The 16779-nt window shown below is 37.2% G+C and overlaps 1 protein-coding gene across 8 annotated transcripts in view; it reads left to right on the forward strand.

Annotated features, from left to right (window-relative positions):
- Nucleotides 1-16779, forward strand: part of VRK1 (VRK serine/threonine kinase 1) — a 67869-nt gene that overhangs the window by 34476 nt on the left and 16614 nt on the right. For all 8 annotated transcript variants that reach the window (XM_036270353.1, XM_036270387.1, XM_036270390.1 and 5 more), the window contains 6 exons: nt 3600-3708; nt 3824-3916; nt 6139-6271; nt 7055-7175; nt 7469-7527; nt 10871-11049. In XM_036270353.1, coding sequence (XP_036126246.1) covers nt 3600-3708; nt 3824-3916; nt 6139-6271; nt 7055-7175; nt 7469-7527; nt 10871-11049 — 694 coding nt within the window. The remainder of the gene's footprint in view (nt 1-3599; nt 3709-3823; nt 3917-6138; nt 6272-7054; nt 7176-7468; nt 7528-10870; nt 11050-16779) is intronic.

The following is a 16779-nucleotide window of genomic DNA, read 5'->3' on the forward strand; positions in this document are numbered from 1 at the left end:
TAAGTTACTCTTTCTTGCTTCAGTTTTCTCATCTGTGAAATAAAGTAATAGCCATGTACTTAATAAGGGGTGGGGTTAAATGTAAGATTCTTAGAATATATGTAAAATATATGTTAGCTCTTACTCTCCAAGGGGTTTTTTATCTCTTAAATATTAAAAGAACTGCTGGTTTAGAAAATCACTGAAGAGTAGGGATAGCCTCTCAAGTAGGAGAGTAACCTGAACCAAGGGTCAGGATAGGCTTCTGGCCTGCTGTGCGGCCCGGTGGCCGTCTTTCGTTAACCCAGGAAGAGGGCATGTGGAAGAGAAGGAAGTAAACGTGGAGAAAGAGACTGAGGCAGATGAAGAACACAGGAAAGAGCCGTTTGGCGCCTATGTGTAGTAGACAGTCAGAAGCTCTTGAACAAGGAGGTGAAAAGGGCATTTTTGGAATTGTTTTACATGGTGTGCGTGGTGAATTGGAGCCTCTGTAGAGGGGATGTGGTCAGCAAAACCCTTATAGATGATTCTCTAGAAAGCAGGTACATGTGATTGCACTCTAGTTTACAGCATTGTATTCCTAAGAAATAGTACATTATAAAAAACTACATTTTGTAGAGATTATTGGAAGGGAAGTGTGGCTGGGGCCAGAGCATTATAGAATAAAAAGGTTTTTTTCCCTCCTTCCAGAATTTTAGTATTAACTACCATTTTTGTTTTGTTTTGTTTTGTAAACAATAAAATTGTATGTCACAATAAAACCTAAACATCATTGAACTAGATTACACTTTATCAGGTGTGGTTCAGGGTTAGATACTTTTCATTTCTTTTTCATTTCTCATGTTTCCTCACCTGTAAGATGGGTGATAGTACTTTCTTTATGGAGTTATTGTGAAGATGAAATTGAAACATGTAATTCATAAGGGGGATTTTTCTGGCACATAGTATGTGCTCACTAAATGTTAGTTGCAATCATCATCATCATCATTTCCCTCTCTTCCTCCCTCCCTCCCTCCCTCCCTCCCTCCCTCCCTCCCTCCCTCCTTCCCTCCCTCCCTTCCTTCCTTCCGTCCATTTGGGAATGGTGCGTTTTCTTAAAGTTGTCCACACCGTCATAGCCCATTTTACCTTGTACAGTCTTATCACTTATGTGTGAGGAAGCAGAGAGACAATTAAACAGGGTTTGTGTGTGTGTGGCTCCTGTGAAATGATCAGGGCCTGGGGAGGTGGTGGGGGTCGAAGATTGACACTAAGGTAACTGACAGGGTGCTGCAGGAGAGACCTCCCCTGCATGAACAAGAGGATGCTGTGAAGTGCAGGGAGTCTGAGACCAGACACTTGGGTTTACTTCTTTTTTTTTTCCTTTATTGATTTTAGAGAGGAAGTGAGAGGGAGAGCGAGATAGAACCATCAATGAGAGAGAACATCGATTGGCCGCCTTCTGCATGCCCCCTGCTGGGGATCAGGCCCACAACCTGGGCATGTGTCCTGACCGGGAATCAAACTGGGGATCTCTTAGTGCATGGGTCGACGGCTCAACCACTGAGACACTTGGATGGACTCTGGGTTTACTTCTCAGTTCATGAGACGACGCTCAATCCACTGAGCCACACTGGCTGAGCTCCGGTTTACTTCTTAATGCACCATTTACTAGTGCTTGCCTTACCTCTTCGCCTGTTCCTTCTGTGATATGTGGGTGCTGGAAGTGTCTCCTACAATGGAGCCTTAATCACTTCTAAGGTGTTGATTTACTTTTTTTAGTTGAGGTTCTTGAAAACAATCATTTTGGTTCTTAAAAGTAAAGATACAGAAATTTTTTTATTTATTTTGCCAGAAATCTTTACTTTTCCCTGTAACCGATTTGAATTAATATGTATATAGTACTTGGAACAGGATCAGGATGGTAAAAAATGTTATCTGATATCATTTTTACATTATTTATACTGATTTATATTTTCCCATTATTTGTGTTGTTTATTAAACTGTTGTTTCCAGGAATTAAGCTATTGTGATTCAGCCTTCTTTCAGACTGTCAGCAGAGGTGGGTTTTGTTACCCATATATTATTTTATAATAATTATACACATATCACTTATTTTTAAAAAACAAACATGTATATGTGTTCTTGGTCATCTCTCAATCTTTGAAAACCTGTTGTACAAAAGGAAAGCAGGCTGTCGAAATTATTGTTCTCTTTGATTCTTAGAGGTCAAGGTGCTGGGCACTCTTACATGACTGAATACATTTGCCACTGGCTAATTGTATGACTTTGGGTGAATCACTTTGCCTCCATAGACATTAGTTATTTATTAAAGATGTTCACACAAGATGATCTCTAATTCTTTTCCAGTACAAAAATGGGTAGAATTCTGAATTTATTATGTGGCTTGCTGCCTTTTAATGTTAGCTCTTCCTTCCCTATTAAACTTGTCCTACTATATTTTTATCTTAGAAGCCTACAGCATGTACGTGAGATGTTTGTGTCCTGCTGACTTTTATTTCCCTGTATTTAGTGTAGTGGTCAAAAATGTGGCTCCACCACTTACTTACTGGAGGACAAATTATTTTCATCAGTTTTCTTCTGCTGTAAAATGGGGCTAGTAGAAGCACCTGCCTCATACCAGTGATGTGAGGTAGGTGCACTAATGCATCTGAAGTGCTTAGAATGGTCTGTGCTCCTACCAAGGCTTCAGTAAATGCTAGCTGTTGTTATTATGAGGGCTATTCACCTTATCCCCATTGGAAGATATCTTGATACGTTTTTAGTATGGGCTTGGTTTTCATTGATTTATTGAGTACTTAAATTAAACAAGTCAGAATCTGGAAAACTTAATAAAGACAAAAGTGGTCCTCAGAGCAAAAGATGAACTGTTATTACTGCAACATGGTGATGCTTTTTAGTACACACTGAAAATAGAACATGGTTATTGAGTCTTAGAGTTTGAGTGCTAGATAAGACCTTCAAAAGCATGAGGCCCTGTGCAATTTGGGGTGCAAAGAAGTAATGTGATTTGATTAAGGTGACATAGTTGGTTTGTGGCAAAACCAAAAATCTTTACATTTTTTCAGAATATTTCTTCTTCCCCAAATCTTGTCTGTTGAGTATTTAATATACAGTCCTTTTGCACCATTTTAGCAGTTTTGTTGAATTTAGCTATTGTTAAGCATCTCTTGACAGCCTTGATTTTAACAGAATGATAGTATTGCTGCTAAAATGTGCCTTAAATAGAGAAAAGCAGTCATAGGAAGGAAACTAATATCCAGAAACATACATTAACTTGAACTGTGAGGGAAAAAAAAAACAATGATAACATTCTTTCTTAGATTGTTTTGCCTTTACTATGAGTGAATCTGTTGGATCTCTCTGGGCGTTATCTTACATTGCGTGTGGTCTCTAACTAGATGAGACCAAGAGGAGGCCTCAGGGTAAAAGGACAGGAAAGCATTCTAGCTCTTAAGAAGTCTAGTTATAAGAAACTGTTGCAAATGTTTGTCCTTTTCTCCTTCTTCCTTCCTAAACATTGCCATGAAAAACTACCTTGACAGGAGACTGACTACTCATTGCAAAGTCACTTTTCCAGAATTATATTTTGTTCATTGACACTTCCTGTTTGTCTTCAGTTACAGGTTTATGGTAATGGATCGCTTTGGGAGTGACCTTCAGAAAATATACGAAGCAAATGCCAAAAGGTTTTCTCGGAAAACTGTCTTGCAGCTAAGCTTAAGAATTGTATGTGAGCTACATGTTTCTTATTTTCAACCCAGTAAAGCTATTGTGTTGAAGCTCGGTCCTCTGCTGGTTGGTGTTGGGTACTGCATTAATTTTCTCTCTGATGCTTTCATAGCTGGATATTCTGGAATATATTCACGAGCATGAGTATGTACACGGAGATATCAAGGCCTCAAATCTTCTTCTGAGCTGCAAGAATCCTGACCAGGTAGTTTTGTTACTTTAATTTCTGCTGTTTAAAACCTGTTGTTTGAAAACAAATATGGTTGCTTTGAACTTTCGAACCCATGCAGAAGTTTTACTTTTTGAAGTAGATATGGTAATAATAATATTTTTTCTTGACACTTTTCTCTAGTTAACATTCTACATTTCTGATGCAATTTGTTGGCACTTTATCAAGTTGGCTATTTTGCCCTAAATAATATTCAGAAGAAGTGCTTGTGATACAAAATGAATTTCAAATAGCTATTTGGGGGTGGAAGCTTAAAATTATATAGTGCACCAATGAATTATGTTTGCCTGTCTGCTTTGTCATTTTTTTATTTCCTTTGTTCAAGAAATCCATCAAATGTAAGTGTTCTATTACTTGGAAAATTTGGTCTTTAACATGTTGATTATTCGAATCAGTTGTTTTACAGAAATATCTTAGCTGTCTAAATTTGTATGCCCTTAGTGTTTGAAATTTAAATTTGCATTTTTTTTTTTTTTTAGTTTATTACATTCCCTTTGTAATTCTTACGTTTTAAAGAAAGGAGAAAAGCTAATGTTATTTTACCTTTATTTGAGTTAGTTTAGTTGGAGTAGAGGGATCTGTACAGTTTTCTTGTAGCTGTTTCTGTGATTTTGGTAAGTAAGGTTTAGTTGGCATTTTATTGTTGGGCCACTGTACTTTTTCCATTCGGTGTGGTCTCACTTCTTTCTTGATCTTGTATCAGATTGTTTAAAGATTTTAAATAGGTCTGTGTCAATAATCCATACTTCATTTTATTTTCCTCAAACCTGTCTTTTACTTCTTGCTTAGTTTTTCCTTTGACTCCTCTTTCTTTTTCTATCACTCATATTTGCGTCTCTTCCCCCATCTTTGTTATGGTGGCCATAGAGACCTATATGCATATATGTATATATATATAGAAGAAAGTTTCTGTACTATAAAGCATACTGGTGGAGAAATCTTAAAGGCAGTCACAGAATTTCCAGCCTTCTTGTTTTAGATTAAAAACAAAACAGCCGGGCCAGTGTGGCTCAGTGGATTGAACATCGTCCCATGAACTGAGAGGTTCTGGTTTGATTCCTGGTCAGAGCACATGCCCAGCTTTTGATCTCAGTAGGGGGCGTGCAGGAGGCAGCTGATTGATGTTTCTCTCACATTGATGTTTCTATCTCTCCCTTCCTCTCTCTCTAAAAAAAGAAAAATAAACAACAACAACAAACAAAACATAGCTAAGAACCTGAATGGTGAGAATTCCATTAATTGAAGTAAACTGGACTTATGTAATAATATAATACATAATAGTACAACCTATTTCAGTTTGCAGTTGACTAAAACATGCTGCCTTTCGTTTCTATGGAAATATTTTTGCAGCTCTGTTATTCTTTGAGCATATGCTTTGGATGGGATTATTTTTCCAGTATTCAATGTATGTGCTAGATCCATTCCCATATTTTTACTTCAGTTCCCTCTTCTGACCAACTGCATACATTTGTGAGACAGTTCCCAGAACTAGAAATGTAATATGATGCTGTGACATAGAAGAAAGCCAAAGTTACTAGATTTGTATGCTAATCAGACCCACATGTGCATGTCCACAGACATGTGTGTATATAACATTAACATTTAGTTTTAATTTTGAAGACTTTAATATATAAAATTTAAATGTAGATAAGAGCTTTATCTAAAAGTTCTTTAAATAATTTTTATACTCTGAAATACTTTTATGAAGTGAATTGATATTTGATTATTTTACAAGTGAGGAAGTAGAGGCATGAAGACAACTAATGTGTCATGTGTCAACTAAGTTAGCAGGATTACACGTGAGTTTGGCAGTTGTATCACAAAAAGTACGGATGGTTTACTTTGTGCTCAGCTTTTCTTCAGACTGTAAGGAAAAATATGAGGTTTACAGTCCTTGCTCAAATTGAAGACACAAGATTAATTACAAGTAAATCACATTTATCCAAAAAGTATATAAAATCAGGTGATACTATCTGAACTGTAGCTACATGGCCATCTAACAGTTCCTTTACATGAGAAATCTGTCAGAATGAAGTCTTCGTCCTTGTTTGCCAATAGGATCTAACTTGTTTGGCTTGCTATAGTTTGGTTTTGTATTGAATTCACTCTTCAATGGCAGTGTTTTGTTTCGGGACTTTAAAGGAGTCTATGTGCAGCTATTCTGGCTTTAATTTGTCTTGGTACTTGGAAATTTATAGGTGTACCTGGTCGATTATGGTCTTGCTTATCGGTACTGCCCAGAAGGAATTCATAAAGAATATAAAGAAGACCCCAAAAGGTGTCACGATGGCACTCTTGAATTCACCAGCATCGATGCACACAATGGCGTGGGTATGTCAGCGGCACTTGAACAAGAAATACACAGCTAATGTTTCAACTGAATTCCTCCACGGTTCTTAGTTCGCATAAATAACTAAGTAGAGAAGTTTGAAGAGGCAAGGTGGGATGGGGAAAGGGAGGAGGCTAGACTCCATGTGTGGAACAGGGCCCTTGTGTTCTCTGCGTCCTCCCGAGCGTCCAGACAACAAGGTTCCGCAGCGAAGGTGGGTCATTCAGCGGTAGCGAGGATTTCTGTTTGGTTGCATTTGACTTAGTTGGAATGGTGGTGGTTTCCCCCCTAAAAGTCTTAAATTTCTCATGAAGCTACTACTTTATAACAGGTAAACTTGTATTTTGTCACCTGTTAAGTTGGTCTGTTTCTTTGATGTCATTTCTTTTTTCTGTGCCCAACAGTGTGTGTGGTGGGGGTAGGGTGGGGTGGCTAAAACCTTTAGTTCTCCAGGCCTTTTAAGAGCTCATAGCATGTTTAATGTCTTTAAGTTTTCCAAGGGCACTATTAAATGTGTTATTGTTATATATTTTATTTCCTAGATTAATAGTCTTAGTTTGAAACTCGAGTTTGCCACTTTGGGTTTTAAAATAAATTATTAGTTGGAGGTAAATTATTTCTTTTATACTACCCGAAATTCAATACTTTCATTTAGTGCAGTCAAGATTTTGTGATGAGAAACAAGACTATAGAGTTGACTGTTTTACTTTATTATTTTATATATACTTGAAATTACACCTTACAATTATTTCAGTGTGCTTAATCTGCTTCTTTTGTGTTCATAGCCCCATCAAGACGTGGTGACTTGGAAATACTTGGTTATTGCATGATCCAGTGGCTCAGTGGCCATCTTCCATGGGAGGATAATTTGAAAGATCCTAACTATGTTAGAGATTCCAAAATTAGGTAAAGGAGATTTTAAAATTATTTTGGGAAGCTCACAATAAGGCAAATGTTTTCCAGTCAGAATTTCTTTCCTGGAACTGTAACATTAACTGATACTATTGTAGAAATAAGAAAGAGTGTATTAAACAGTAAGATTTCTTGGTCTTTTGTTCAATTTATTTTAGAAGGATGTCTGCAAGCATATTTAGAATGTAGCACAGTGCTGCTTAATGTGCTATTTACTGTTATTAAATATTAATACCTTTCTATGGCATCAAGCGTCAAACAGTGACTCATTCTTTAATTTTTAACAGATACAGAGAAAATATTGCAAGTTTGATGGACAAATGTTTTCCTGAGAAAAACAAGCCAGGTAGGAAAAGACTTCTTATATATTCATAGGGATTTTGTTTTCTGAGAGAAAACAAAGTCATGATGCCCATGGAATAATCGTTAATGTAAGAGTTTAGGTGTAATCATTGTACTGGGGCCTGCTCTCATAAACAAAGCACTTTCCTTTTCAGGAGTGGGCTATAGGAACACTTGAGCTTCATTCAGTTATTTATTGCTTTCAGGAAGGGAACCAAATTTCATTCATTCATAAAGCTATTTTTTTATTGAAGCTTTATTTGTGCCAGGGATTATTCTAGGCACCAGGGCTACACCAGTGAACAAAATGTAAAAATTCCTGTCCTCATGAAGCTAATGCTCTGGTTGGAAGAGAGATAGCGAACATATGAGTGAATTCTACAGTGTATTGTGTGGTTAGTACTGTGGAAAACAGAAGGCAGCACAGACTAGAATTCTAGAGTGAAGTAGGGAGGAGGACCAGGGTTTGAAGTAGGGTGGGCAGCGGTGGCCTCACTAAAGAGGTGCCATTTGAGCAGTTGTAGGAAGGAGATAGGGAGTAAGCTCTGGAAGTGTGGGGAAGAGAGATCGAGGCAGAAGGAACAGAAAGTGCCTGGCGTATTTGAGGAGTGCATCCGTTTCCAGGGGTGGGGAATGTTTGGCCCGTGGGCTGAATAAGGTCCTCGAAATCAGTCCCAGATAACATCACACGCCTCACCAAATTAGCCTGACCAAATATAGCAGGCTAAGTTTTTAAGTTGATAATTTTATATGGTCTGATAATGATGTTATAAATATCCACATGGCCTCTGTCAGAAAAAAAGGTTCCCCACCCCTGTTAGGCTCTTATAAGGGCTTTGGCTTTTACTTTAAGCAAGAGTGTAAGATTTGGAGTAGAAAAGTGACATGAACTGCCTATCTTTAAGGGACATCTCTCTAGCTTTTCTTTTGAGGATAGACTGCTAAGGGAGCAAGGCAGGTTAGGACGCTAATGCGATCATCCAAGTAACGGAGGCAGAGGTGGAGGTATTGAGAAGTGGTCAGTTTGGAAGCAGTTAGAAGTCTTCTCAAGCCTTTGCCTAGTGGTCTCTTTTTCAGGGAGGTCTACCCTGACCTTATGCGGTTTACCGTTGCAACCTACCAACCACATCAAGAAATGGAAAACTGTAGGCTTCTCAGAATTTCTCCTGGTCCCAGCCTGTCCCTCTGGTCTAATGAGTCATTAGCCTAACTTCCAACACCACAGATTTGTTTTCGAGGTTTATGAAAATGGAATCATAGCGTAAACAAAACAGATAAAAATCCCCACCCTTATGAAATTAACATTCTAGTTTTGTTTTATAGTCCTTATCTCTCATTCACTATTGTCTTGTGAAGTTCATTCCCATTGTTGCATGGGTGTTTTGGATGTTTTTATTTATTTTTAATTTCACTGAGGAATAATTGATAACATTATTGTATATATTTAAAGTGTACAACATGATCATTTGATACACCCATATATTGTAGGATGATTACCAAAATCAAGACAATTAACACCTCCATTTCCTCACGTTAACTGTAGTCACATGCTGTACATTAGATCCCCAGAAGCTCATATTTGCATATTTAACAGTAGTTTTTTCTCATTTCTGAATAGTATTCCATTATATTTATATACTATTATCTATCTATTCTACTGTTGGGGTGTTTCCAATTTTTGGCCATTGTAGATTGCCAGTTATAGATACAGATGTATAGTGTACCTGCAAATAATTATTGTGTATGATATAAGGAGGGGTTATATTTCTTCCCTGACGCCTATTTATATCCAGTTACCCAGCAGCGTTTCTTTACAAGACCAGCCTCTGCCCTCTGTGTCACCTTTGTTTTAAATCAACTGTGGATCTGTTTCCGGACTCTCCTCCTTGTTCTTTTTGTCTATTCTTGGGCCATACTCTCTTCATTATTGTAGCTTTATCTTAAGTCTTGGAATCTGGTAGTTTAAGTCCTCCAGCACTGTTCTTTAAACTTAATCTTGCTATTTTGCTGTTCTTGGTCCTTTGCAGATCTGTGTAAATTTAAGAATCACCTCGTGGCTTGCACGCACATCCCCTCCATCCCCAGTGTGCTGGAACTTTGAGTGCGATTGCACTGCTTCTGGACTAATTGGGGAGCACTAACATCGTTACACCATTGAGCCTGCCAGTCCACTAATATGCTATATCCTCCATTTGATTTAGTCTCAGTTTTTCTCAACTGTTTTAGTTTTCTCTGCAAAAAATCTTGCTCATCTTTCATTGTATTTGATGCTTTTGATGCTATATTATGGGATGTATATTTTAAAATCTTTTCCAATTGCTTGTTGCTAGTATACAGAAATAGAATATATTTTTATATACTTACCTTGCTTCTGTGACCTGGTTATGTTTACCTATTCTGATAGTTTTTTTTTTTTTTTTTTTTTTTTTTAGTAGATTCCTTTGGATATTCTATATATACTATCATGTTTGTGAATTAACTGTTTTGTATTTTTCACTCAACTCTGTACCTTTTATTTCTTTTCTTGCCTTACTATATTGGCTAAAAGCACACATGACTATTGTGCTGAACAAAAGTGGTAGAAGTGGACAGCCTTGCCATTTTCCTCTCTCAGAATGGACGTTTTCCATATTTGCCATGCTTGGTGATGTTGCTGTAGGTTTTCTGTAGATCCCCTTGACCACTGAAAGGAGGGTGTTTTTGTCTCTTTTTCCCTCATGCATCTCAAGTATCTAGAATCTTGTCTGGTACATAATGGGTGCTTACCGCATATTTGAGTGAGTGAATGAGCGTGCGCGTGCGCGTGTGTGACACTGACAGGGTCTCTTGATTGACTGGGTGTGGGGTGTGGGAAGAAGAGCCTTGGTTTGAGGAGCTGGAGGATGGAGTTCTCAGTAACCCAGACAGGGAAAACCACAAGAAGCAGGTGTTAGGGACAGGTCAGCAGTTTAGATTTAGATGTGTTGGGATTTGAGATGACAGTTACACCTCCAAGAGCCACATGGTGAGGCAGTATATATACAGGTCTGTGTGTCGGGGAAAGGGCTAGGATGGGATACATACCCTTGAGTCAGCAGCCTGAAGATGTCTTTTATCTCACTGTCTCACAATTGCAAAAATGTTTTTTATGTAGTATCTCAAATATATTTTTTATTTTGACTATTATCTGACAATTCCTGAGTTCAAAAGCACCCTTTTCATTGAAGAAGTGATTGAAAAAACAATTGTTTAACTAGATACATATTTTTATTCTAATTTTACTATAATCAAATTATTTTTTAGAAATAAAGGATAAATATGTTGTATTTATGATTTTAAAATTACAGAATAATTGTGTTATTTTTTAGATGAAATTGCTAAATACATGGAAACAGTGAAATTATTGGACTATGACGAGAAACCTCTTTATCGAAATTTACAAGATATTCTTTTGCAAGGACTAAAATCTATAGGAAGTAAGGATGATGACAAACTGGAACTTGCTGTTGTGGAGAATGGAGGTCTGAAAGCAAAAACTGGAACAAAGGTGAATTTTGTTCTTGAATTATCCTTTGGACTTCCTATGATTATAATTGCAACACATACTAATTTTAGTAGAATAAATAAGTAGCTTAGTAAAGAAAATAATAACAGATTGCTTGACAATTATATATCACCATTATCTAAAGGCAAGTTTTTAAAAAAAAATAAGTTCTTACTGATTTTTTAGAGAGAGGGGAAGGTTAGAGAGAGAGAGACACACATCGATGTGAGAGAGAAACATTGATCGGATGCCTCCTGCACGCCCCCTACTGGGAATTGAGCCCGCAACCTGGGTGTGTGCCCTGACTAGGAATCAACCTGGGACCTCTTAGTCCATGGGATAATGCTCAATCTGCTGAACCACACCGTCTGGGCTAAAGGCAAGCTCTTTATGATATAGAAAAAATATATAGAGCGGATTGTAGAAAATGAATATTTATATATTTATTATGTATAGTGGCAGATTATTAATTTTATTTTAAGATTCTAACTTGGGATAGTAATATCTGAGAGGGATTTTGACAAGGCACTCAGTTCATAGTCTGATTTTTTTCCCAAGTCAGCCCCTAGGGTTGATCTTGTCTCTCAGTTTTTTCTTGTTTGTTGGTGTGCTAAAAGTATTTATTTGAAAATTTGTATTTAAAAAAATTACCATTTGAAAGTTGTTTTGTTTGTTGGTATGTTTACCATTTGAACATGATTTTGCTCTTTACCGAAATGTCATTATGTAAAGCAATGTATATGCATATAAGGGGATTGCTTTTTGAGAGAGAAATGTTAAATAATGAACTTTATGGGGAAATATTGTGCAGCCATGTAAATAACTGCTGGTATCACTTTAATATTTAGATTTTACAGGTATGTATTAACTTTTTGGTTTATTTCTAATAATTGTTGACATTGATTTTCTTTATAATATGAAATTATTTAATAAAATATGCCAGCTGCTTTTGTATAGAAAAGGAAAACTACTTTGAGAAGAAAGATTTTTTTTTTTAACATTAATGACTAGTCTGACTGTCATTAATTCTGTAAGCTCCAGTATTTTCCTTTGGAAATCTCATATTCCAAACTATGAGAAAAGGGGTTAAAAATAAATTTTCTATCTTTAAAATAAGAAGCAGCAAATTAAAAGATTTTTATAATTCTTTCTAGATTGGAATTTTGAAATTGGATCGTGAATTTGATTTTTTGGCAAATAGTAGGTCTCTGTAATTTCATCACGGAAATAGAAAATTATATACATTTCATCTAGATAGCCATTTTTTTCTTGTAAGTTGTGTGTTAATTGCATCAGCTCAGTTTTGTGGTCAACAAGTATGCTAAAAGCTACATTCGGCTTTGAAATGAAGGGATAAAATGGAAGCCTGAGTGGAATTTTTCAGTAAGGCAGTAAACTTACAGTTTGCATACATGGGTAAACATGCAGTGTGCATCTTCGTGCTCAGGACAGATTTCTTTACATTATATTTATAGCTAGCTTCTAGAGTGTTTTTCTCTAAAATTTTGCTGATTGAGAAGTAAAGATCTCTGCTGCAGTGAGAACTTGTCCAGTGCCGTTTCCTCTTCCTTCTTTGCAAAGCACTATTTGGACCTATGTGCTGGAGAAAATTTGGTTTCTGCAGGTTGGCTGCCGTTACAGCTGAGTAGGTCAGTCTTCCGCAGGGCTAACACTTGGAACTGAAGTGTCGTGACTCTTTTCATTACACACTGCTTTTTGCAGCTCAGTAGCTGATTTTGTCTGACAGCATTTACATTTACAAGAATCTTTGCTAATGCCTTATTTTTTATTTTTAGTCTTTCCAGTTTTATTGAGATGTAATTGACATTCAACATAAGTATAAGTTTAAGGTGTACAGCATAATGCTTTGACTTAAATATATGGTGAAATGACTACCACAGTAAGTTTAGGAAAAAAATAAGAAAAATGTATATGTTCTTTGTATTTATCAGACTCAAATCTCCTTTGGAAAGGGAAAGGTGTAATCAATTCAAAATGTTTCTCTTTATGTTCCTAACAGATATCCATTATAGTAAAACCTATAAGAATTAATCAATAATGGAATGAAGCAAGGATTCTATCCCTTTTTTTATAGTAGGCTTGATTATGATATAGTATATTTGGAAACTAGAGTGAAATATGAATTTACTCGCTTGGAAGAGTTTTTAGTCTCAGTAGCCTAAGAGTTTTATTTAAAGCACAGAATTTTGCGATGACAGAAAGCTGAAGAAGAGAGTCTAATGATCAATCTGCCCTTAAAAAGCTCAGCCAAAGATTTTCATTATTCATTAGAACTAAACCCTTTCATTAGAATGTGGCAGTATAGTTCCAGCAGTTATTGGCTTTAGTGTGTACTCTTAAAATAACTTTCAACAATTGTGTATAAGGTCTGATTTATGTGCTGGTCCATGCTGGGTCTCTGGGACTGTAGAGATCAAGAACATTAGTTTTATCCTTCAAGAACTCCTTCCTGTCCCATCTGGGGTACAGATAGCTTAATTCTCTGGAAGGAACTCAGCAAGTTATAAGGACATTAATACCTCCATTAGCTATTTTCTCATAGGGTTTTGATGAAGTTGCTTGCCCAAGCCAACAAAGAGGGGACTGGCTGTCCATTTCACTCCCTTGGGTGTCATCCCTGCAGAGCCGTTGACTAGGTCTGGAGGGTAGCTCTGCAATCTATTTGTTCATTTTCAAACAGTATATATTGTTGCTCCTTAGGAATGGGATGCATACAACCTTCTTTCCACATCGAAAGTTTTAAAAAAAAAAATTCCACTGGGAATTGGGCCCACAACCTGACTGGGAATCGAACCGGTGACCTCTTGGTGCATGGGTTGATGCTCAACCACTGAGCCACACTGGCTGGGCTAAGGTTTTTGTTTTTTAAAGCTATAGTATGCTAGTTGGCTTTTCTAGAGGTCCTCTGAAAAATTACTAACCATTGTTAAGTAGATCCTTGCTGGCACTCAGCCTGGAACATGGTACAAAGAGTTGAACAAGAGCAAGGGCTTCCATTGCAAATCGGTGGCCTGCAGCTGCTCCGGGGAACAGCTTCCTAGCGCTTCAAGGTGACCGCACCTCATACAGTATTTCAATTATATCATGTCGCCTGTAGCTTGAGAGTGCCCCAAATATACCTTCTAAATTTGGTGAAAATCTATTTAGCTTTTTCATCATGATATAGAGTAATGGAGGGAAACTATATATATATATATATATTTTTTTTTTTTTTTTTTCTTTCTTTTTTTAAAGTTTTTTTTATTTTTTATCCTTACTTGAGGACATTTTTGCATTTATCTTCAGATAGAGAGGGAGGAATAGAGAGAGAGAAACATCGTTGTGAGAGAGACACATCGAGTGGTTGCCACCCACACGACCCCAACCAGGGCTGGGGACAAATCGCATCCAAGGTACGTGCCCTTACGGGAACTGAACCCGGGACTCTCTGGTCCACGGGCTGACACTCTAACTGCTGAGCTAAACCAGCCAGGGCATATTTTTTTTCTTTATTGGTTTTTAGAGAGAGGGGAAGGGAAAGGGAGAGAGGGAGATAGAAACATTGATGAGCAAGAACATTGATTGGCCGCCTCCTGCAGGTCACCCACTGGGGATGGGGCCCACAACCTGGGCATGTGTCCTGACTGGGAATTGAACCAGTGACCTCTTGGTGCATGGGTCAGTGCTCAACCACTGAGCCACACCGGCCGGGCAAGAAACTATATTTTAAATGTATACATTTAGATTGTTGAAGAGGATACATTTCTTAAAATAAGGGAAGAATTTTTTAAAAACTTGCTTTTTGTGGAAATAATGTTACCGTTCTTCCTCATACGATTGTTGTGTGGCTTAAATCTATAAAGTGCTTAGAACAGTGTCAGACAATAAAGTGATTAATCAATGTTAAAGCGTTATTATTGTTAATGTTTCACTAAGTTTTCTCAAGTCTTTCTGGTTTCTTAATGTCAAGAAAATACACATGGAATTTTTGAGCTAAGGTCTTAGAAACTTAAAAGATCAGTTTATGAAATAGGGTCTGTTAGGCAGATGTGATTGAAGACTGGCTTACATTTCGCTTGATGAATGTGTTAAAATAGGTTGCTTTGAATAGGAAATGACTGGGAATTGGTCAAAGTTGATTTTGTAACAAAGGAAAGATGTGGTAATAACTGTGAAATAAAGACTCCAAAATGCAGCTCCACAACATACTTATCTTAAAAATATATAAATCAAATGAAAGAGTTTGAAGTGCACTTTTCCCCTGAAGCTGTTGATTCATACACTAAAGGACTAGAAGTAGTTGACATAAGCAGAGGACTTTGCCAGAGAATTCCATGTCTGCCATTTTCTACCTGTGAGTTTAGGAATTAGGCATTTTGTGGACATAGCCTTATTGAAGGGAGGTGAGGCAGCCTGTTTTTAATAGAACTCCAAATGTGATTTATTTGGTAAGAAACTTGTTCAAGTATGGCTTGTGATCATTCATCATCAGTACATACATAGGGTTCGGTTTTTATTGAAATATGTATCTTTATATAAATATTGGCCTTTTTAGTTTGCAATGTTACAGCCTCTGAGTCTTATGCTTTATTTTGAGAATTCTCCAGGGATCTCGATGGTAATAGAATAGCGACCTATTTAGGTTATCATTGAAAATTTATGTAGTACTCTATATTCTCTAAGTACTTAAAAATTATCTTATGTATACTTTATAGCATTGATGTGAAATACATCTGCTTACAAATGATGAAACTAAAGTTCAAAGCAGGTAGGTGACTTGTCCAGGGCCATGCAGCCATTAATTTATTATGCATTTATAGTTTTTTTTTTCCTCAATGATGCCCAAGGCACTAAAAATCTTGTAATTTGAGGCATAAAATATGAAAGACAATTAAAGCATGACTAGATACCCATTTGCCTCTCTTCATAGATTGCCCATAAAACACCTTATCTGCTAAAAGTATTTTTTTTAAATTTAATTAATTTATTTTTGTTTCAGATGTTTCTCCTTTTTACCCCACTGATTCCCCCCTCCGCCTCCCTCCCCACCCTGTCCCCAGCTTTGTTGTCTATGTTCATTGTTCATGCACACATGCATATAAGTTCTGTGGTTTATCTCTCCCCCACCACCCCCTCTTCTAGGGATTGTCAGTCTGTACCCCACTTTCATGTCTCTGGGACTACCCCGTTCCTCAGACTGTTATGTTCATTATATTCCACAAATAAGTGAGATCATGTGATATTTGTCTTTCTCTGCTTGGCTTGTTTCGCTTAGGATAACTCTTCAGGTCCCTCCATGTCGTCTCAAAGGATAAGAGATCTTTCTTTCTTACAGCTACATAGTACTCCATTGTGTAAATGTACCACAGCTTTTTTATCCATTCGTCTACTGATGGACACTTGGGCTGTTTCCATATCTTAGCTATTGTAAATAGTGCTGCTACAAACATGCGGGTACATATATTCTTTCTGATGGGTGTTTCAGGCTTCTTAGGGTATATTCCTAGAAGTGAGATCACTGGGTCAAATGGAAGTTCAATTTTTAATTTTTTGAGGTAACACCATATTGTTTTCCATAGTGGCTGAACCAGTCTGCATTCCCACCAGCAGTGTACCAGAGTCCCCTTTTCTCCACACCCTCGCCAACACTCGTTGTTTGATGATTTGTTGATGACGGCCATTCTGACAGGTGTGAGGTGATACCTCATTGTTGTTTTAATTTGCATCTCTCTG

The sequence above is a fragment of the Molossus molossus genome, unplaced genomic scaffold, assembly GCF_014108415.1.
Source record: "Molossus molossus isolate mMolMol1 unplaced genomic scaffold, mMolMol1.p scaffold_m16_p_1, whole genome shotgun sequence".
Lineage (NCBI taxonomy): Eukaryota > Metazoa > Chordata > Mammalia > Chiroptera > Molossidae > Molossus > Molossus molossus.